This window comes from Bos grunniens, chromosome 4 (genome assembly GCF_055505025.1).
Source record: "Bos grunniens cultivar Pamir isolate PY7600 chromosome 4, Bosgru_T2T1.0, whole genome shotgun sequence".
Taxonomy (NCBI): Eukaryota; Metazoa; Chordata; class Mammalia; order Artiodactyla; family Bovidae; genus Bos; species Bos grunniens.
Window position 1 is genome coordinate 38953613 of NC_141168.1, and position 24218 is coordinate 38977830.

Here is a 24218-nt window from a genome sequence, read left to right on the forward strand (position 1 = left end):
CAGGAGTCAGAGAAGGATGCTGTGAATCAATGAGAAATACATTTCGTTTTATAAACGCTCTCTATATTTACTGATCTCAAAAGGGCTGCAATATCTTAACTTCTTTAATGTCCTTTGTTCCACGCTCTTAACAATTGAAACAGTCGGGCAGTCCAAACCTTTAATTGCACTGAAAGGGATTCTAAAATAACGGAGTGCCTCAAAAGAACTACCTCGAAGGGTTTTGCCAATGCACGCGTCTTCAAAACCCAGACCCCAGCAGACACCACGGTAGAAGTGCAGTGTTTCACTGAACGCTGGCGCTGCCTTCCGCAGTCAAGGTCAGAGTGGTTCCACGTGGGAGGAACCGGCCTCGCCCACAAGTGCACGGTGACATTTCCAGCTTAGTAATGGGTACTTCCAAATATCAGGGAACAAAAGCCTCAGGGGGAAACCAGGACCTTCCTGGGACCCGCGACCACCCGGTGAACCCGTCACGACGTTCAGACACCGTGCACAACTACGCGCACGCGCAGCAGTGCCGCGAGCCCGGCTGCCTGTCTTCGTCCCGCCCCTCGGACCGGAAGGAGTTGCCGGCCCTTCCGGCGTCCGGCGGCCCTGTGGTTGCCTCAGTGATGTCGTGGGTTCAAGCTGCTTCTTTGGTCCAAGGTCCTGAAGAGGAGAGGGACGTGTTTGACGAGGAAGCTGATGAGTCGCTCCTGGTGCAACGGGAATGGCGGAGCCACATGCAGAGACGAGTCAAAGTAAATCTGCGTGGAGGGGGCGGGGGTCCATTGCTGTACCGGGTTGTTAGCACTGGAGCTGGGAGTTGTGATAAGGTGGGGTCCCTGGATGAAGGCTGGAGTGGTCGCGGCCTGGCCTGGCGCTGCCCTCCCTCTCCCTTACCATTCAGTCTGGCCCATGTTCTGCTACGGTTTCCCAGTGGGTTACTTGAAACCGTGCGACACCACAGGATGCTTTCCTCGAGCGCCCGTGGAGTGTGTTGGATGGACACCGGGGACCGAACAAAATAACCTTTGTCAAAGACTTTGAAGAGATTTCAGTTTGATGGGCATCAGAAGGAAAGGGGCGGACGAGAAACATTTACACTGTTCTAATTATGTCTGTCCAAGGACATGTAGGCAGTTGACATGGGTTGCTTGAATGAGTGGGGAGCCTAAAGTTAGGAGTAGTGTTAATCAGGACAGATGGGGAAAATGAACTTAAGAATGTTGTCAGAGGGCAATAAGAGAAAGCTAATAAGGAATGGAGTCACAGAGTCAGACAAGGCTGAGCGACTGAACAAAATAAGGTATGGTGGTGGCTACGTAAGGGAGTATTAATGTGTTTTTTTAATTTGTTGGGTGTGAATTATCCATCTCTAATTTGTCTTACTATTCATTGAGTCTCAGCTTAATACCACACACCCAGTCTCCAGGTGGAGCTTTCGGAGCTTAGTTCAGGGTGAGGACCAAATGGTGAGATCTGTGCCTGCTAGTGTCCTTGCCAACCATTAAATTGCCATTAAATCTGCCCTTGTTTAATGTCTCAGTAAAGTAATATTTGCTTAGCACAACAACAATGTTGTCAACTTCAGAAATGCCTTACGTGAAGCTGAGGCTAAACCAGTAAATATTGAGCACCTTTTGAGTGTTGTGGCAGGACAAAATCCTTGCGCACAGAGGATTTTCAGTTTACTTAAATTAAGGTAAATTTCTAAATCAAGCAAAATTTCTAAAACCAGACCTCTCATCTTCATTTTACTATACCAATTTCCTCTTTCCCTACTCCAGTTCCAAGACCTTGGTAACCCTGCCCTGCCTTACCCACCCACACCAAACCAGTTTCTAAAGGACCAGACACCTAATTCTCCATGTTTCCTTTCTGTGGAGCTATTGCTACCACGGATTTTTTTTTTTTAATATGTAGATTCAGTATTTTAAAATGTGTCCAATAAATCTAGACTACAAAAATGGGATAAACCAACAATAAACTTTTATGAGAAGCATAGTCTACTTTGGTTGTGTGATTATGCCATATGTTTAATATGCCATCATGGTTCTCCATGATGTTAAATAACACAATAGAGGCCTGTTTCATCACTTTCTAAATTGGTTCTGTGACTTTCTAGAAAAACCTACACTGGTTTACTTGGTGTTAAGTTACAGCTGTAATTCTTCATTACTTATTTTTAGGAAGGCTACAGAGATGGAATAGATGCTGGCAAAGCAGTTACTCTTCAAAAAGGCTTCAATCAAGGTTATAAGGAAGGTGCAGAAGTCATCATAAACTATGGACAACTTAGAGGAACATTGAGGTAATTTTTAAAACTTAAATGCTGAATTATTTTAACCTTTGTACTAGTGGAGGGTTTTGATGAAAGTAATATGTAAAAATAAAGTGTAAGCTGAAGTGTTTCCCCTCGTGTTAAATCCACAAAAGGGTACTGCAGAGCATAGACTAAAATTGCCTTCAAAAAGTCAGCAGTTATCCACTTTAATATGTAAGCCAGATGTTGTCTTTTATTGCAAAGAAATGATACAAAGGTGTCTTCTTTTTTGCTACCTGAACTACCACCAATCTGTATCTCAAAGTAATTGAAAAAATCTTCAGGTTTGGGGTAACGTTTTTATTCTTGCACATGTGACAGAACACAATAAAACAGATGTCTAGACTAGAAGTACCTGATGAAGAGTATAGCCAGTAACAGAAAAATTATTCCATTTACTTTATTCCTGAACTTTGAACACCTGTCAGGATTTCATAGGAATAATGGCATGTATTAGAACCAAGTGGTCCAAAGGCACATGGAGCTAGGAGCACGACAGGCTTGTCCTCTTTGATGCTTTGTACCTTTTAAACAGTCCTCTCTAGAGAAAAACATAAATGCTTCAAAGAATCACTGATTTTTACAAGGTATAAAATAAAAGTTATCAAAACAGGACCGAGACTTCCCTGGCAGTCTAGTAGTTAAGACTCTGCACTTCCAATGCAGGGTATGCAAGTTTGATCTCTTGTCAGGAGATGAAGATCCCACATGCCATAAGGTGGCACAGCCAAGAAAAAAATAAAAATTAAAAATAAAATTAGAAAAAAGTTATCAATACAAAAGTTCATTACATTTGAGGTTTTATAAAATTCAGCTGTCAGGAATCAGCATTTATAGTATACTATAGTAAGAAAATGATCATGTGTTCATCTTCACATCAAGTTAAATTAATTTTTTATAAGCTTAGAAAGCTTATTGCAGGGTATCTGCTGGCAATGCAGTGGATTTGGACCTCATGTTTTCATTTTCACGGTCTGCGTTCAGTCCCTGGTCTGGAACTAAGTTACCACAAGCTGTGTGACTTGGCAAAAAAAAAAAAAAAACAGTTCTTGCTAACATTACTGCTTTTCACAACAACCATTATTTCGTGACATGAATAATATGAATGTAGGAAAGTAAAAGTACTTTCTATACTAAAAAAAAAGTAAAGAAAAATAATTATTAGGACTGGAAGAATTCTAACCTTCTTCAATAAAATTGTTAGTAAAGTATCTACTCTAACAAAGTTGGAAAAGTGAGTTGTCTCAAAACTTTTTTTCCCCTCACCTTCAGTTTTGATGTCAAGCAGCTATACGGTTATAACAGTGATTTTTAACCTTGGTTACACCTTGTTATCAGCTGGGAAGCTTTTAAAAAATAACACCCCCAGAGATTCTGATTTAATTGGTCTCGGGTGTGACCTGGACCTTGATAAAGTTTAAAAGTTTTGCAGGTAATTCTGATGTGCATCCAAGATTAAGAATCACTAGTTTAGAAGCTGGCTGCTGCCTTTAAAAGAAAAACTAATTTTTCAGGTTTTTTCTTTCTCTTGAGTTGTATCCATCTTCAACAGAAGCTATAAGGGGAAAATAAAATGAGGAAAAATAGATGAGGACCTGTGAAGGAGGGGTTATGAATTATAAACAGTTTATATGATTAACTCCAGTTGTTTAATTTCTGTTGAAAGATAATGTCCTTATATTTATAATCTTATTTTACCATCATTACTTTCCTGATTTTGACTCACATTGCTATTATTATTAATTTTTGCATGATTTTATCTAGAAGAGAAACGTAAGCCTTAGCTTCAAAAATTCTAAAAGCCTTTGATTGTTTAATTTTTTCCTCTTTAACTCTTATTTATATTTTCGTTCAGTGCTTTGCTCTCCTGGTGTCACCTTCATGATAATAGTTCGGCTTTGATCAGTAAAATAAATAATCTTCTGGATGCAGTTGGCCAGTGTGAAGAGTATGTGCTCAGACATCTGAAATCAATCACTTCACAGCCACATGTTGTAGATTTATTGGACTCCCTTCAGGATATGGACCTTTGTCATGTAGCTCCAGCTGAGGAAAAGATTGATGAAGTTAAAGATGAAAGATTCTGTGAAAATAATGCTGAGTTTAACAAAAACTGTAGTAAGAATCGTAGTCAGGTAGATTGTTCATCTTTAGAATGTTGTAGAGCCCAGGAGCATGCATGCCCTGAAAACCCAAGCCTCACTTGGATTTTAGAACAGACAGCCAGTTTGGTAAAACAGCTGGGAGTATCAGTAGACATATTACAACACCTCAAACAACTGTAAAAATTACCTTCCCTTTAATAATGGAGGCAATGTTCAGAACATTCTTAGAACATTTTGTTTCTGAACAAGCTAACCAAAATTTGCACTGGTTTCTACACTTCACTTGTAAGGGTATCCCTTCATGTAATGTTGAAACATCTTCAAAATTAATATATTAAAGGTAATATAATCCTTCTTTTTTTGTCAATGGTAATTTTTATGTGGTTTAAGATATGCTCAAAAATTCCAGTTGTCTTCATTTTCAAATTTCTGGGGACTCATTACTATCAGAAATTAACAAGAATCAGACTACAGTTGACCCTTGAACAACACAGGTTTTAAAGGTACCCATCCACCATGCAGTAAAAAAATCTGCATACTACTTATAGCTGGCCCTCCATATCTGCAGTTATGAGTTTCAGATTCAACCAGCCTCAGATCATATAGTACTGTAATATTTACTATTGAAAAAGGTCCAAGTGGAAGTGGACCCTCAGGGTTCAAACCCATGTGTTCAAGCATCAACTGTTATTTTGTAAGGACTTAGCCCTGCTTTCTGCTCCTGTCACATTGTCTTGTGATTAGGACCTCATCAACTAATCAGACCAAAGTTACAAAAAATAACCTAATGGCCAAAGTTGTAAATAGACACATACATATATATAGATAGATAGATAGTATATGTAGTATATTTGAAATTAAGAGGCTAATAAGTATAAAACTGAAGACATGTTTATACTGATAATTAAAAACAATTCTAAAGTTTGCTTTAGTTTTTAAGTATTACTGATTTTTTGTTGAAGTGTAATTTTTTAATAATGTTTCAGGTGCACAGCAAAGTGATTCAGTTATATATTTTTTTCCATTATAGGGTATTACAAAATATTGAATATAGTTTTGTGTGCTATACAGTAGATTCTTTTTATCTATTTTATATATAGTAGTATGTACATGTTAATTCAAAACTCCCAATTTATCCCCACCTCCTTTCTCTTTTTAGTAACTAAGTTTGTTTTCTATGTCTGTGAGTCTGTATCTATTTGTATAATTTTTTTAGATTCCGCATATAAGTGATATCATGATATTTGTTAAAGTTTGTTTCAGTTTTGTGATGATTAGAAGTAAGGACACAATTCCAAGAAAATACAGAAAATCCATTCCATGCTCAAGTACTTACCTGGCTTTTCCAAGTTGTAACCAGTTAGTAGTATTGCTTGACAGTGCGCCACATTACTCCTAAACTGCAGTTTTCCTTTTATTTATTTAGTAATAAAACATTGAAGCCACTGACTTCTTTATTGTAGCAATATTCTTAGTCTAGCATAGACAAAATTAGATTCAAATTTTTGCTCTAGGACCTAAGCATGTAAGATCAGGAAAAAGTTTTTCATCACTTTTTTGCCTGAAACACAAATTTATATAACAAATCCGACTTCGGAGACACCCAAATGATTGCCCCTCATTGATAGCCTTAACTTATATCTATCATCTACTCTAAAAGACAGTCTTATCTGATAAAAGAGGTATTTCAGGAGATCAAGAAAATGTACTACTGCAATTTTGAACTTCCTTAAAGTTCACCAAACATTATGAAATTGAGGCAACAAATTTGAAATTAGAAAACCACAAAGTGTTTAGAATTTACTAAAACATACTGAAGATAAGTGACATTTGATAGCTGGTTTTTAAAAAGTATTTGATTACATCTCTCTAGATGTAAATAATATTATTTCAGAGATTTAGTAATTTGCCTTGTTATACAGATACTACTACCATATGTATGAATGCAGCAAAAATCTCAAATCCACCTGGAATATTATAAGCAGCCTCTTAGATATGAAATATACCCATCTTTAATAATATATCTCAAGAAAGTCACCCTGATTAAAAATTTCATGAGTGCAGCAAATCTAGAGATCTTATCTGGGTTCACCCTGACATTCCCTGAGGATAACAACCTTTGGCGCCATTGAAAATAGGGTGTTTTGTGTAGATGTTCACAGAAAAGGGAGCCAAGAGAATTAGGTGAGTTAAATGAGGCTGTTTGATTGAAAACATCTCTTTAAGTTTACATTGCCTTTTGAAAAACAGAAGTTCCTTGCCGGGGTCCAGCCCCGGCTGATCCAGGGTATTCGAAGGAGAGACGGCGTAGGCGAAGATCAGGAAACAACTGCTTAATTAAACGTTAATTAAGGATATAAAGAGTAATAGAATAAGGATAGCTCAGTAGGAAAATTCAGTGGAGAAAAGAGGCTGAGTGGCTTGGTTTACGCGGGAGACCAATAAAACTTCAAGACAAAAAGTTGGCACCACTTACGTAGGCCGCAGGCGTCCTTCCGTTCTCCCGAAGGAGAGGAGACACTGAGGCCTCCCTGGTCGGATCTTAGAAGCCCAGGCATAATTAGTAAGCATGGTGGGTTCCGCGCTCCAGATGGAGACTCAGCCAGAGTGGGAGAGAGAGCGACATGGGGAGACGAGTATTTCGAGAAACTGATCCCAATTCTTTGTTTTCCATGGTCTACTTTTATACACTGAGATGTTATGCAAAAGTCACGTGGGGTCAGCAGTCCTGACTTTTATCAAAGTCAGGTGCTTCATACAAATATATACAGAGGTCTTAGGGGTGTTACATCATCTTCTGGCCCGGGGGGCCTGCTGATAATTTATGACCCTCTCCTTGTGACAACGGTCAGTCAACCAGGACACTTATTTCTCCAGGGGTGATTATTCTTAAAACAGACACCACCCAAATAAAGTTACATTCCTATAGGGTGAGGGTGTAGTGGGTTTTAGTTAAGGAAAGAATTTACTTAGCCTAAGGTCTGACGTGATTAATATCAAAGGTTAATACTTATTTCTTCTATATATTCATTAATGTGTGTAAGGGCAGGGAATGTGGAGACTTAGCAACAAACATTGGCTCAACAAATGAAAAACCCTTCACCAATACAATTTCTAACCAGCCCATTATACTTATACTAATAGTTTTCTAACTTTTCTAAGGAACCTGTTTTTAGAAGGTTTAAAGCATCTCGTGCCTCTCACGGTTGGGAGGCTGTGAGCAATCACATGTGGCCGGACAAGCCTGTCAGGCAGGCTAGAGAACCTTCAGAGGAGTTTGTAGGTTAAAACACTCTTATCACGCCCAGGAATTATTAACTGGAGCTCTAGGTTAACTCCTTCTCCGAAAGAGGTCGTGGGGGACAGCCCCCCGTAAAGTCAGAGGTGTAGGTAAGAGCACAAAGTAGTAAAGTAGGCAGGCTCTGGTTATGGGGGTAGATGCTCGAGGATTTCCAGGGGAACTCCTGAGGCTCGATCCCGCCTTTGTGTATGTCGAGCCTCCTTCCTCATGACCTTTGCCATGGGTGGAGTACCTCACTCTGGCCCCCAACAGTTCCTGAAATGCAGAGAAAAAGTAATGGAATGCTCATTTTATACCTGTGTTTCCTGAGCCTCTGTACTAAAACCAGCAAGAAACCTTGCCTTGTGTCTTTTACCCTGCCTTGTATATTGTAGGCTTACCAATTCTCGCCATGAAAAGACCCTAGATAAACATAAATATAAAGCAAGATTGCCCCAGAGCAGATATAGCCAAGAGTTTCAAGACCCAGGATCCAGACATTAGGCTTGGGTGATGTGGTTTCCTTAAAAACAGAATTTTCACCTTAAATAAGTAATTTCTAGATACTGACATACCTGGAGTTTTTTATTTGTTGTTGGGTTTTTTAAAGCCCATAATACTATTCTTCTCTGACAGAGCTGTTGAAGCCACCAAAATCTTTGTGATACACAGACAAGTGGACAGTGGGCAGCTGAATTCACCTACCTCATCCTTACCTCATTTATATCCTTAGCACTGCTCATTAACTGCTTTTGTGGTACACCAAAATAAAAGCCTTGAACCAAGTCCAAGCTGTGATTTTCACCTATCTTCAAACTAATTAAAGCTTTGTGTTCCAGTCTAAGAGAAAGAGAAATAAATATATAGAGAGATTCTTTTTTCAAATTCTTTTCTATTATGGTTTATTTCAGGATATTGAGTATAGCTCCCTGTGCTATATAGTAGGGCCTTGTTATTTATCATTCTGTATATAATAGTTTGCCTCTGCTAATCCCAAACTTCATATCCATCCCTCCCCGACATCCCCTCCCTCGGCAACCACAGGTCCATTCTCTTGTCTGTGAGTCTGTTTCTGTTTTGTAGATAAGTTCCTTTTGTCATATTTAAGATTCCATACGTAAGTAATGTCATATGATGCTTCTCTTTCTCCTTCTGACTTCACTTAGTCTGATAACCTCTATTTCCATCTATGTTGCTGCAAGTGGCATCATTTCATTTTTTAAATGGCTGAGTAGTATTCCATTGTATATTTGTACCACATCTTCTTCATCCATTCATCTGTCCAGGGACATTTAGTTGTTTCCATGTTTTGTCTATTGTGAACAGTGCTGCTATGAACATAGGGGTGCATGTATCTTTTTTAATTATAGTTCTGTGTACATATATGCCCAGGAGTAGGGCATTTACTGGATTGCTGGATCATACGATAGCTCCATTTTTAGGAACCTCCATACTGTTCTCCATAGTGGCTGCACTAATTTACATTCCCACCAACAGTGTGGGAGGACTCCCTTTTCTCCACACTCTCTCCCGCATTTGTTATCTGTAGACTTTTTAATGATGGTCCTTCTGACCGCTATGAGTTTTCACTTGTATTTTAGAGAGAGATTCTTAATTTCCGACCAGTAGATGAAGTGAATATCATATGTCATGTTAATAAACTACCATTCAGATTTCTTGCTGTACAGAAATTCTCAAGTCTCTGTCATTAATATATCAGTACTTCACCTCCATAATTACTTTTCTTTCTTTTGCCCTCATTTACTGCCTTTTCTCAACGAACCTGGAAGAAGAGTCTGCTGTCACTGTCTCAAATTATTTTTTCCCCACCCGCTCCTCATCTTGTTGCCGAGGTCTCTGGTGGCTGCTAGGTCATACAGCTGCCCTGACTGACTGGTTTCTAGTCTTCTCCCCTGTCTCCTCCATCACTGGCATCTACCTCTACATCCCCCTACCTGCCTTCTGCAGCAGCACTTTTCCTCTTTGTCCTGCTCATTACTACTTGCTTCTACTGGGTAAATTATAAACTTGAATTTCATTTCCAGACCCAAGCAGCACTGTCTTTCTCATCCTGCATCCTGCTCCACTATGCACACAGACACTCTGCACTTCTTTATATACTGCAGTTCTACGTGGACAATTCCCAACTTCTAAATTTACTCACTCTTGACTCCTCTACCTGGAAGAGTAGAAGACCATCATTCCTTCCCAACATTCCTTCCACATCATTCTCTCCCAACAAATTCCTATTTATCTGTCAGTCCTAACTCAAATTTTACCTATCTTAGGCAGAGGTGGTTGCCCTTTCCAGTGTTCCCTCTGTATCAATTGGAGTACCTCTGACTTCAAATTTACAGGGAAGTACCGTATTCATCATTATATCCCCAGCACTTAACCATCACACCCTGTTTATAGATGTATATGTGCTGCTTGATGAGAGGAAAAAATAACTATATCTGCTAGCCACAATGAAAATGTAATCAGGAATTTAGAATTCCAAAATACATCACATATTTTATTTTTAGACGAGAAAACAAACCTTTATGTTTGCCTTTTAAATTTTTTTTTCATTTTACATGTTAATAAGAATCCACATATACAAATTCTGTCTTTATCTTGTACTAAGCTAAATAGTGGCACTAAGACAATGTTATTTACCAATTGCTAAATGAATACTACTGTCGGGGGCCAGAGTGAGGTACTCCGCCCATGGCAAAGGTCATGAGGAAGGAGGCTCGACATACACAAAGGCGGGATCGAGCCTCAGGAGTCCCCCTGGAAATCCTCGAGCGTCTACCCCCATAACCAGAGCCTGCCTACTTTACTACTTTGTGCTCTTACCTACACCTCTGACTTTACGGGGGGCTGTCCCCCACCACCTCTTTCGGAGAAGGAGTTAACCTAGAGCTCCAGTCAATAAAAACTCTTGGGTGTGACAAGAGTGTTTTAACCTACGAACTCCTCTGAAGGTTCTCTAGCCTGCCTGACAGGCTCGTCGGGCCACATGTGATTGCTCACAGCCTCCCAACCGTGAGAGGCACGAGATGCTTTAAACCCTCTAAAAACAGGTTCTTTAGAGAAGTTAGAAAACTATAAGTATAGTGGGCTAATTAGAAATTGTGTTGGTGAAGGGTTTTTCATTTGTTGAGCCAATGTTTGTTGCTAAGTCTCCATATTCCCCTGCCCTTACACACATTAATGAATATATAGAAGGAATAAGTATTAACCTTTGATATTAATCACGTTAGACCTTGGGCTAAGTAAATTCTTTCCTTAACTAAAACCCACTACACCCTCACCCTGTAGGAATGTAACTTTATTTGGGTGGCGTCTGTTTTGAGAATAATCAGCCCTGGAGAAATAAATGTCCTGATTGACTGACCGCTGTCACAAGGAGAGGGTCGTAAATTGTCAGCAGGCCCCCCGGGCCAGAAGATGATGTAACACCCCTAAGACCTCTGTATACATTTGTATGAAGCACCTGACTTTGATAAAAGTCAGGACTGCTGACCCCGCGTGACTTTTGCATAACATCTCAGTGTATAAAAGTAGACCATGGAAAATAAAGACTTGGGATCAGTTTCTCGAAATACTGGTCTCCCCATGTCGCTCTCTCTCTCACTCTGGTTGAGTCTCCATCTGGAGCGCGGAACCCACCATGCTTACTAATTATGCCTGGGCTTCTAATTTCCGACCGGGGAGGCCTCAGTGTCTCCTCTCCTTCGGGAGAACGGAAGGACGCCTGCGGCCTTCGTAAGTGGTGCAAACTTCTTGTCTTGAAGTTTTATTGGTCTCCCGCGTAAACCAAGCTACTCAGCCTCTTTTCTCCACTGAATTTTCCTACTGAGCTATCCTCATCCTATTACTCTGTATATCTTTGATAAAATATTTAAATAAATAGGTCGCTGACGCCGTCCCCGCTTCGAATACCCTGGATCAGCCGGGGCAGGACCCCGGCATACTACAGTATAATTTTTAGTGATAAAAATTTTATTTGAACAGTTTTAGTTATTAAGGACAGAAAGATACTACAAAAGAAAAAACTAGAAGGATATATAAATAGTTTCTGGCAGACTGCCTGGTACATGGTGTCTAACGACAATAGGAAGGAATTGGAGGAAATAGAGGAGTGGAAAGTTAAGAGCTAACGTGGTATACAGGATATACAGGCAGTGTCCTGAAAATTTCGCCTGTATTGTTTAATCCTCATAATGTCCCTAAGCATCAAGACTATTCATTATCCTCATCCTAAAGATGAAGAAACCAGAGCCCAAGAAGACTGGCTTATCCAATCACAGATATTAAACGGGCCAGTTGAGATTGAAAGCAAAGCAGTTGTACCTGCAGAGTTGGTGCTCTGGGTAAATGTGTATGAAATAATAACACGGCAGTAGTGACTGTTTTTAGTGAAGGGACTATGAACTGTATTTCCCCCTTGCTGTTAATTTCTATGTTTCTGCATTTTTCCAGTCTTACCTAGTCAGCAAGTATTATTTCTATAACATGTATAGTAATCAGCATTTACAAGAAGAGAAAAATTTGTTTGCTATACATCTAAAACAAGAAATTAAATGCCATTTGCTACTGGGAGAATATCTAGAAAGTGTTAATGAAAGGTGTGTTCTGCATATACAGAAACTAAAGTCTCCATGGACTCAGACTTTCTAGAGTCCTCGTGGAGAGGATAATTTGTGTCACTTGTTGCCATAATGTTTCTTTCGCTTTCATAAATTTCCTACTTAACTTTCAAATACAGAGTGTGAGTTCATCACTGGCAAGAATATGTATTGCTACAGATCTGCCAAAAAGAGCCTAGAGTCCTTACCATACACCGAACTCCGTTTTCTTGCCCTATATTCTGCTCTTTCATGAAGATTAAAGTATAATAAGAACTACGCACAACGAATTCAGATCTGCAGAAGTTGAATCCTGTTTGTTTTGTAGACAGTTCACAATTGAGAGGCCGACCCTGAACTTCTGGATCTGGTTTATTTCCAAGAGTTGTTGAATTAGTTCAAGGCCACTGGGTGGTGCTGGTGCATCCTGATACCTATTGTGCTCTCAAGACAGGAAGCCAGTGATTATTCCTGAAGCTATCTGTGCCAAACAAATTGAGTCTTTTGTAAGACTGGAAGGATAGGGAGAGGTTTCTGGAGTATGTTAAAAAAAAAACTCAGAAAGGTAAGGTGTACTCCCCCTGCTTTTTTAAAAAAAGGGAGACCCTGGTTCTGGATACTCCACTCCAGTATTCTTTCCTGGAGAATCCAATGGACAGAGAGGAGCCTGGTGGGCTACAGTCCATGGGGTTACAAAGAGTCAGACACGACTAAACAACTCACACTTCAGGCTGAGAATTTTTCTCAATCAAAATAACCAATCATAAGAAAACCTGGTGGCAGGAAAAAAGCACCATTTATTCTCCAAATCCCTGAGACCTAAAAATAAATGCCTAGAACTCAAAGCATATAACCTTCAATCAGAAGTGATATAAGATTACAATTTTACATGCATGAAGCATTTCTACTTTGTCAGGACTGTGCCTAAACTGTTTCAAACATTAATCTCTCTCACATACACAGATACAAACAACTCAGGATTTAGGGATAGTAAGACAGAGACAGCAGCTTACTTTTTTAGCCTATCAAATAGGTCACAACCCTCCTTTTTTAAGTCAACAAATACACAACTAGGTACATTTTCCTCACATTAAACACAACTCATTCCAGCTAATATTTAAGTCTATTTCCTTATGGATTGCAGAGTCACCATAATATCATACTGCTTTGTTATTTATAAAATAAGTGTAAGGTTTTACAAAGAATTTTTAACATAAAGCTAAAGTGATTTTTCAAGTCCCTTGTAATAATAATATGAATGATTTGACAGTAATCATACTGACAGCCCTTGCCAATAAAGTAAAGCTGGACTGGAATGAGGATATAACATAAATAACCTGAGAATAAAATCTTTCTTTTTCTTATTTGGAAACTATACTATAAAACACCTTCCTTCAAATATCAGATCCTACAACATCCAGAAATTCTAATTTATGATGATAAACTACAGTGAAACATCAAATCATACTTTGAGAACCTTCAATGATGAAGTCTTTACTTTGTATAAACTAACCACAATTTTTAATCTATCTGCTATATTAAAAATCAGGGCCTTCCCAGATGGCACAGTGGTAAAGAATCCACCTGCCAATGCAGGAGACACAGAAGACATGGGTTCAGTCCCTGGCTGGGGAAGATCCCCTGGAGGAGGAATGGCAACCTACTCCTGTATTCTTGCTGGGGAAAACTCATGGACAGAGGAGCCTGGCGGGCCTCAGCCCATGGGTTCACAAAGAGCCGGATGTGACTGAGTGACTGAGCACACACATCCTAGAAATCATTGCCATAGAGTTGATTATGATCCAAAACTCATTTAATGCATTTAGACATTTAAATCCAAGGTGGGAGCCAGTTAAACTACTTTCATTTGAAGTCACTTTGTTTTGCTATTCAAGATGCCAAATAACATATTATTAGTCTGTACTTTAACCTTATAGGCCTGTATGAGGTTCATTGGATGTCTAGAATATGGCATAGTATTGTGACCCCAGCTCAGAGACTGTTTTGCTTTCTGTCTGTGTGCTAGAACAAAGGACTGCCTTCATGAAGGTAGCAGCAGAGCTGGGGTCAGGGGTGTGAGCCAGGTTCACTCAGCTGCTCACAGGCCCCACCTCTTTAGTAAACATGAGGCTCCTGACCTCATCACAGGATACTGCTGTCACCAAGGAAGTAACCAAGGGACAACTTGAGAAAGTCAGGCCACTAACCAACTGAGTGACTCGTGATAGATCCTGTTCAATTAGTGGGAAGAATGAGCAGAGAGACAGACATGGGTGCTGAAGATCAGTATAGCTTCTGGTTTGATATAGCAGAGTATGAATCAAATCAGAAACACCCGTATCTAGGAATTTGATCTAAGAAAGTAATTAAACACGTAGAAGAAACTTCAGCAAAAAGATATTTATTGCCTATGCAAAGTAGATAATGATTAAAAACAACCTAAATGACCAACAGTAAAAGAATTGCTAAGGATATTTTGATATATCCACTCAGAAATGTGAATGCACTCATTACAGATGATCACTATGAGATCTATAGAAACAGGGAAAATAATTATGGTATTTCAAAAGTAAAAGTCACTGTAAAATGTTTCTTATGTATGTGTACAAATTATGTAAAAAATGTTTTTGCAGATAAAAACTAGAATATGAGTCTCAAATATACTAAGATACTAATACGGTAGGATTAGAGGGTTTTTTTTTTCCTTTTTCAGAACTTACTTTAATGTCACTGTGCTGTTTTACAATAAGAAAAGAAAAATATTTGTAGAGGCATTGGTTTTTAAGAAAAAGAACAATATGTACTTTATCATGAAAATCAAAATCTGGGGAAAAGGTAGATACACTTAATTCAAAACAGTAGATCAGAAGAAGATCCCCAGACAACTATCTGGTAAGGAGGGGGAATACAAGAAATCAGAAGATTTTGCTTATATTTTTTTCCAACTATGTAAAAAAGAAAAACCATTCCTATTTGCCCTTAGTACATTTTTTGAGAGTCACTGTAAGGTTTTACTTCAGCTGATGCTAACAATTACACCAAACTGTAACTGAGGTGGTGCCCCGAGAATGTGGGTACATTCTTGGTAGCATGAGCAAACTAGCTTTCTTAAAAATCTGTGGGGCTGCTACTCTCTTAACAAAATAAAACAGATAAAATGAAGTCTTTATTGAATCTGTTACTATTGCTTCTGTGTTAAAAGAGAAAGATCAATCAGTTCATAAAATTGAGACTACTATTAGCCAGCTGAGTTATTTTGCACTCATTCTTGGGGGAAACTGATATCACACATGTAAATCAATTCTACACAATATATAATATCCAATAATAAGACACTTCAAACCTCAGAAAGCTCAATGAGAAGTGACTGACTGCTAACTTAAATAGATTTGAAAGAGAATACATATTTACATAATTTATTTGGTTCTCGATATTGATTTGATTGTGGTAATAATTTTGGTTAAGTTTGCCATTATTTTGTATATGTTAATGAATTGTATGTGTATAAGCTGTCTACTTCACCAAAGAGATTTGAGCCTCTTTAGTTTCCAAGTCTGTAAAATGGAGGTGATGATAGCAATCTCATTGTTTCTGTGAAGATCACATGCTATGAAATAACATAAGAACAGTGCTTACTAGGTGTCAGGCACCCAGTGAGCACTCAGTAAGGGAGGGCACGTACCCTGTGGTGGCTCAGCGTGGCAGCCCTGAAGCCAGATTGTCTGCTTCAAAGCACAGCACCATCATTTGCAAGGCACTGCACCTTTCTGCAGCCCTCTCCAGTACTCTTGCCTGGAAAATCCCATGGACGGAGGAGCCTGGTGGGCTGCAGTCCATGGAGTCGCTAAGAGTCGGACGTGACTGAGCGACTTCACTTTCACTTTTCACTTTCATGCATTGGAGAAGGAAACGGCAACCCACTCCAGTGTTCTTGCCTGGAGAATCCCAGGGACGGGGGAGCCTGGTGGGCTGCCATCTATGGGGTCGCACAGAGTCGGACACGACTGAAGTCGACTTAGCAGCAGCAGCAGCAGCAGCACCTTACTGTGCCTCTTCCTTCATCTTTCAAATATTAGTGCCTATCATAGTTTTATTGTAAAAAAAATGAATTTTATATATAAAGCATTAAAGACAGTGTCTGGCACATATTCAGTGCTCACAACACATTGTTGTTTAGTCGCCAAGTTGTGTCCGACTCTGTGACCCCGTGAACTGCATCATGCTAAGCTTCCCTGTCCTTCACTATCTCCCTGAGTTTGTTCAAACGTACGTCCATTGAGTCAGTGATACCATCCAACTATCTCATCCTCTGTTGCCCTCTTCTCCTTAATCTTTCCCAGCATCGGGGTCCTTTGCAGCGAATTGGCTCTTCACAGCAGCAGCTTCAGCACGACACATTAGCTATTATTATATTTGCTCCTGAGCATCATGCCTATAATTTAGATAAAATGCAGCAAGAGATTTAACTGTCTTTGGATACCTTTAGCTATCATGGTACTCTGCCATGACTGGGACACAGCCAGGCTTCCCACTGACATAACTAAAGGTAATTAGTGTGATTTCTCCCTATGTTATCTTAAAAGAAAGGGGGAGATGGAGAGAAAGAAGAAAACACTTCCAAACATTTGCAAACGTTAGTATAAAATTACTTAAAGTGATGATGATCAGTGAAGTTTTTGGTTGCCAAAGTGATGGTGGAAGGATGCTCCTTGGCAGTACTTTTGGGAAGAGGATGCTGTGCATCGTGCCCTGCCAGGTTGGTCCTGCAACAAAGAATTGTCCAACAGCCCTCGAATTTCACACAGCCCAGGAGACATTCATGTAAATGAAGATGCAGTTTGTAATTATCTAAGCCTAGAATACAGCTATATTTTAATTATGAACACAAAGTATTTTTGCTTTATTCTAACCACTTTTTGAAGTTATAAAATAATTAGGTTCCTTGTACAGAAACATTGTAAAAAAAAAATATATCGGGAAAAGTAAATCTTCCATATTGCTACCAGTTATGGACTGAATTGTGTTCCCCCAAAATTCATGTCAAAACCTTAGCCCCAAGAACCTCAGAATGTGACTATATGTGGAGAGAGGGCCTTTGAAGAGATGATGAAGTAATGTTGATATGTGCCAGAAACAAACACAGTATTGTAAACCAATTATCCTCCAATTAAAAATAAATTAAATTAAAAAAAGGGATGATGAAGTTAAAATGAGTCTATGAGGATGGGCCCTAATCCAATCTGACCTGTACCCTTCTAAGAAGAAGAAATTTTGACACACAAAAAGACATCAGACATGAGTGCACAGAGGAAAGACCATGTGAATACACAACAAGAAGGCAGCCATCTGCACTCCATCCGAGGGGTGAGGCCTCCGAAGGAATCACACCTGTTGCCATCAGATACCTAGTCTCCAGAATTATGAGAAAATAAATTTCTGCTGTTCATCGTCCAGTCTGTGGTGTCTTATTATGGCAGCCCTAGCAAACTAATAATGGAGAAGGCAATGGCACCCCTCTCCAGTACCCTTGCCTGGAAAATCCCATGGACGGAGGAGCCTGGTGGGCTGCAGTCCATGGGGTCGCTAAGAGTCGGACACAACTGAGCGACTTCACTTTCACTTTTCACTTTCATGCATTGGAGAAGGAAACGGCAACACACTCCAGTGTTCTTGCCTGGAGAATCCCAGGGACGGGGGAGCCTGGTGGGCTGCCATCTATGGGGTCGCACAGAGTCGGACACGACTGAAGGGACTTAGCATAGCATAGCAAACTAATAAAACACCCCTCCAGATTCTTCCAGAATCTTTCTATACACATGTTAGCAAATGGGACAGTTTTATTTTCTAGAAATTCATTGTTTCATCAGAGCTTCAGAGAGGTTTCATTGGCATGCAAAACAAATCCCTACTGAAATGAGATCATACCAGATATACAAAAAGCAGCTTTATTTTTTCACTTAAAAATGTATCTGTGTCAGTAATGATAACCATAATTTATTAAAGGCTTTATAATCTCCAGGCACTGAGGGTAAATACTTTGCTTACAGTGTGTTAAAGTGCCCCTGTCTCTCCAAGCCAAATGAGATGATAGGCTTGAAAGCCTTTGGAAACTCTGAAGCTTAAGCTACATATAAAGGATGTACCCCTGACTGCAGCCTTCAGAGATTTACTGACTGATAAACATCAGGCCTAGAAGGAACCTTAATAAGTCAGGGCTTCTAATTACTGTGTATGTCAGGAAACATGTCAGAGGCCCCGAGAAAACAGAACCTGTTGTGACCCTTAGATGGGATCATCAAATTGGCTCTCGACAGCAGAAGCCAAAAGAATAACTTCTTGCAGGATTTCGGGAACCAAGGGAGAACCAAGCCCAGAAAGTTAAAGGAGGGGGCAGTGCTTCCCCCAGACACTTCTAGCCACTTGGACTCTCAGCAACACCACTGCCACTGTGACTCCAAGATTTTGTTGAACCTCTTCCAATTCTAAGTCCCAGGGAAGATTGTCCAATTACTTGTTCTGCCAGAGAGGGGATATCTGGTATGTCACACTAGGAGGAAAAGTCCTGTCTCCCAACAAGCCTCACCCTGCAGAGGACCCCCAGATCAAGAAAGGACACTCAGATGCTGAGTACCCAAAAGTCCTGATGTCCACTATGGAGGGGAAAATTCAGGACTTGAAGTCAGGTGTCCTAACTTTTAGTTCTATCTTTTTTCAACAATCCTTTTTTTTTTTTTAACCTTCCTTGTACGTGGTTTCTTTAAAATCATGAGATATTTTTATTTGAGTGGGAGTAAAATTTAATACACACTGAATTTTCAGGGGCTGTGACTACTGCATTAATAGAGAATGTTGTACTGTGTTGTGTTTGGAACTGATAACTACACTGCTCCTGGTATCAAGTCACCAGTTCAACTCACCTGCCAGACTGCCCCCTTGTCTCCATCAGACTCCTCTGTTATGCCTTAGTGGAGTTGTGCCCAAGCATTACGTGTAGAAGTACAGATTCTTTTGATGATAATATTCTTCCTTTCATTTCTCCTTTAGGTTATAATTAGGGCCCTATCATAATTTTTTAAATAGGTGAATAGGAAAAGGCTGTTGTGTCTAAAAACCACTACTTTAAGGATAACAACTTAGAATAAAATATTCTAAAAGCACAAACTTCTGTCTGTATCTCCCTCACTTTTTAAAATCACTATTTACTTTCAGGGTTTTTTTTTTGTTTGTTTGTTTTCTTGGCTAAGTGGTTCCAATTTATCTTGGTTTCTGCCTGGAGAATCCCATGGACAGAGGAGCTGCAGTTCATGGGGTAGCAGAGAGTTAGACACGACTCAGTGACTAACACTTCACTGCTGATTTCCAGGACTTTTTAAATGCTCCAAACCACTATACTTGTCTTTTAGAGGTGTTAAAATTTCTCCAATCTTTCTTTATTCCAGCCTAGATTTAATTACTATGTTACTGTGGACTGCTTGGTTTTGAAAAGTTAGTGTTACTTAGTCCTTTGTACATGTAAGGAGCCTGTAAGCTTGACAAAGCTTGGAAGTAGGAAAAATTATAGCTACCCCACCTATTGCACAGCAGTGGCAGAAATTTCCACAGTGTTTCTTTTCTAATAATAATAGTCTCCTCTCAAAGGAGAAGGCTTTCCCACTTTTATTAAGTATGTGGCTATTTGGTTAGAATTTGTTCACTGATTATATCCACTTACTTGGTGTTATTAACAGATTAAACAAAGCTTCCTATTTATTCCCTTGCTGGCACATTCCTTTTTTAGAATTTACTTTAGAAATTTAAACATTATACAATTTTAGTTTTAGTTTAAAATAAAAGGCTTTTTAAGGATTTGAAAGTCCCTTGGACAGCAAGGAGATCAAACCAGTCAATCTTAAGGGAGATCAACCCTGAATATTCACAGGAAGAGACTGATGCTGAAGCTGAAGCTCCAGTATTTTGGTCATCTGATGAGAAAAGATGACTAATTGGAAAAGTCCCTGATGCTGGGAAAGATTGAGGGCTGAAGGAGAAAAGGGTATCAGAGGATGAGATGGCTGGATGGCATCACCGATGCAATGAACATGAATTTGGGCAAACTCCGGGAGATAGTGAGAGACAGCAAGGCCTGGCGTACTGCAGTCCATGGGGTCGAAAAGATTAGGACATGACGTGGTGACTGAACAACAACAACAACAAGGATTTCCCTGGTTGTCCAGTAGTTAAGACTCTGCCCTTCCAATGCAGGGGCATGGGTTCAATCCCTGGTCAGGAAACTGAGATTCCACATGCCACGAGGTGTGGCCAAAAATAAAGGAATTTTATAATAAAAAATACGTCACTTGTAATCTTAGAAGAAATGGAAACTAATTTACCTTATAAACTGATGAATGTTGAAAAGTGATAGCTATAGATAAAAGTTCCCATGTAAGTCAAAAGCTTTGCTGAGAAAATGTGTATGACTATATTTGACAACATAAAATCTATTTTTCACCAAAAATTTTCTACATAGTTTTCTGTATAGCTAGTTTAATGACCTCAAGAGCACATGTAGTTTAGAATCTGAAATCCAAAATTGAAACTGTCAGTTGTTGATTTAATGGTTTATAGAGAACTGTTGGTGTTCCAAATCTAAAATGTGTTCTTCAGCTGGGGTGTCAGTTTTGCAGTACCTGGGTTGCTTAATTAGAATACGCAGTGTCCTAACCTTTAAAAATACTTAAAGATAAATTATCTTCTTTTACATAATTGGGGACCCTAAATCCTATTGGGTGTTAGTAAAAAAAAAAAAAATCCCTCACATTCCTCAGCATATACAGCTCAAACCCAGTTTTTAGCTGTATAAGAAATCCTATTTTCTTCTCTGTTTAACCATGTTGGTTCAAATCCCCCACCCATCTCATACCCGCTACTCCACCCTCACCTCCAGAATAATCCTCATGACCCCCAAACTCCTGAGGAATCCTGTTGTCACGAAAGGTCGGTTTCATACCTACCTAGTAAGGCGATTGTTAGACCTAAATACATAATAGGTAGTATTATTAGTGTGTACTCTCTTAAAATCTTGTCATTGGTTTATTTAGATTTTCTCCTGAACTCCATGAAGAGACAGAGATCTAGTGTCTAATAAGAGACAAACGTGGAGTTAATTGTCTGCTTATTGTTTGGATGGCTTTGAGAAAAAGAATCAGTGCAGATATATTTGTTGGTGTGTAGCCAACACTGTCCTGGGGAGGGCAGGGAAGTTTCCTTTAGCTGAACACTCAGCATTGCCAGAAAGATCTTTCTAAAACACAAGTTTGATCTTACTGTTCTCTTGCATGTCTCCTCATGACTGAAACAACTGGTCCCAGCCTTCATTTCCAATGTCATCATCTGCCAGGTGACCTCACACATCAGTGATAATAACAAATGCTGTTTCCTAAAGCTCCATGTGCTTGTAAATTTGTTGCTGTTGCTGGAATGAATGTTTTCCACTGTCTCCTCCTTTCAATTCAACTAAAGTATCATCACTAGGAAAACCATTACTCATTCTCCCAAGGCTGAGATAATAACTGTGTTTCCCTGGTACCTCTTACCCACCACAGAGCTTGTTACAGGTACTCCTCAGTGTTGCTTCATTAGCTTGTGAGCTCTTTGAAGGGTTGAATAGATATTACCAAAATCTGGCTCCTCAGCATTTAGTAAAGTGCTGGACACACATTGAGTAAATGCTCAATCAGTTCAGTTCAGTCGCTCAGTCATGTCGGACTGTTTGCAACCGCATGGACTGCAGTATGCCAGGCCTCCCTGTCCATCACCAACTCCCAGAGTTTACTCAAACTCATGTCCATTAAGTCCATGATGCCCTCCAATCTCAATAGACATGTAACAACATTCCACAGGATAATTCTTTTCATTTTCCCACAGTCTTAAGGAGATTTCCTTAAATTCATTGAAGTACCTTTTGTTCTGGGAAGGGTGTCTTGAATGTCTAGGGGGATTTTGTCCTCTGTAAAGATATTAACAAATAAAGTGACGCAATCAGTCTAGCTTGTTTATGTCTCTTGAATTTATATGACTCGATTTGCCAGAGCCTGATTCCTCTGACTGAATGAAGAAATAGAATTCCTGAACACACAGTAGGGGTATAACAAGTATCCAAGGGAACCCACCGGACATGTGAGAATATTCAGTAACAGTTACATTTTTCTCTTAACTTTTATTTGGTTCTATTCCTGGAATCTTATCTTATTGGAACAGATACATAATAAATTGGGATTGCTTGTTGGCATGTGGTTTAAAAGTTTTTAAATAGACACCATTCTTTCACTATTCTGTGAATAGTGCCTTAGTGGTTTTATTAGGATTTGTAATGTGGTTGTTTCTCTTTTTATGTTTTTTGTTTTTTGGTAAATCATTTTCCAAGTTGAAAATAAGCTATCACTGACTCATCATTGAGGGTTTAACTGATTGTTTCTTTGACATTTGCTAACATAAGGGATTGTTTCTTGGTCATTACTCTTTCATAATTTTTTCTGAATGTGTTGTTTATTGACATTTCTTTCAAATGTAAGGGTGGTAATTTTTTCTTTCTTTTTTAGTGTTTTTTAGTTGTGATTATAATACTTAGAGTAGTGCTTGGTAGTATTTACTGTTTAATAAATATCTGTTCAGTGAATGAATGAACATAAAATCAAATGCTTTTCTTTTTTTTCGGCCGTGCCATGGCATGTGATCTTAGTTCCCCATTGAACCTGTGCCTCCTACCGTGGAAGCTCAGAGTCTTAACCATTGGACTGCCAGGGAAGTCCCTCCAGTCCTTCCTTTTTTAATCTTCCTATTCCTACTACCAGTTATATATATAAATTGATTTTATCTTTTTTTGAAATCAATAAAATCATCTTTAATAAAAATAAAACTATTAAAAAATGTGCTCTCAACAGGCCCTTAATAAAATTTTGAAGTAATTTGGGTTTTTCAGTCTCAGTTATATGATCTGAGTATTTTTAATGTGAAGATAAAATTTCTGTACTTAAAATTATATACCTCTTTACTGCTAATAAAAAATTAACCTATTTTGATCACTAATTCTGAGTCTATGTGTTTTTCATAATTAAAGGTAATTTACTTGAGTACCTGACATCTGTTATAAAATATTTTCCTGTTTGCCAGGAGGTCTATCAAGGGTAATTCCAAGAATGTGGCAGCGTCTACAGCAATAACAAAACCACTGCAACCAGTCAGCATTTAGGGAACTGTAGCCTTATTTCAGGAAGCCATGCTTGGAGGCAGTAGGCAGACAATAAGGTCACCTGTCACCACAAGACACCAAGATGATGACTCACCAAGAGTCCCCTTCCAAACCTTGGCACTTAGAGGAAGAAAGACCTGAAAAGCATCACTAATACAATATGTATCTATTATACTTTACAGAATATGATTGTAGCAGCAGGAAACTCAGAACACAGAGAAATATAATTTCAGTATGGCTCAGTTACACTGACATGACAATCATGCATATATAAATGAATTATTATTGAATGTAATAAAGTATTTAATATGCTGAATATTTACTAAGACACTGTACCAAACACTATAAATCACTCACAATACTGTTCAGATTCCCAACATAACTTAAATTTTAATGATTTTTAATTACTGTAAATAAATTATCACATATACTAATCTCACAGTGTTGTCATGGAATCAAATGATAAAATAATGATACTAATTGAGCACATAAAATATGTCAAATACTGGCTAAGGGTTTTAAGTGGACTGTGTTATTCTCATTAAGTGGTGATATCCTTATTTTATAGATAAATAAAGAAGTGAGATTGAATCTATATCTGCCAGACTCCAAAAGCTTGTCCCCTTAATTACTTTGATCTTTAGCACCATTCCCTCAGACCTCAACAAAGGAGTACCCACAG

The 24218-nt window shown here is 39.0% G+C and overlaps 1 protein-coding gene and 1 long non-coding RNA gene across 3 annotated transcripts; one reads left to right on the forward strand and one right to left on the reverse strand.

Annotated features, from left to right (window-relative positions):
* The first annotated feature begins 571 nt into the window (after positions 1-571).
* On the forward strand, positions 572-23373 carry YAE1 (YAE1 maturation factor of ABCE1). Of its 2 annotated transcripts, none has more exons than XM_086395983.1 (3): positions 572-743; positions 2175-2296; positions 8330-23373. In XM_086395983.1, exons 1-3 carry the CDS (start codon positions 615-617, stop codon positions 8424-8426), a joined length of 348 nt encoding a protein of 115 aa, XP_086252109.1. In that variant the 5' UTR covers positions 572-614; the 3' UTR covers positions 8427-23373. The 2 variants fall into 2 exon arrangements, with proteins under 2 accessions (XP_086252109.1, XP_086252108.1); XM_086395982.1 differs by lacking the exon at positions 8330-23373 and adding an exon at positions 4164-4768.
* LOC147373960 (uncharacterized) lies at positions 4099-7035 on the reverse strand. Its single transcript, XR_015162290.1, has 2 exons — positions 6890-7035; positions 4099-4354 (listed from the first exon to the last, which is right to left on the reverse strand). It is a non-coding gene; the product is annotated as an uncharacterized LOC147373960 (long non-coding RNA).
* Positions 23374-24218: the final 845 nt, after the last annotated feature.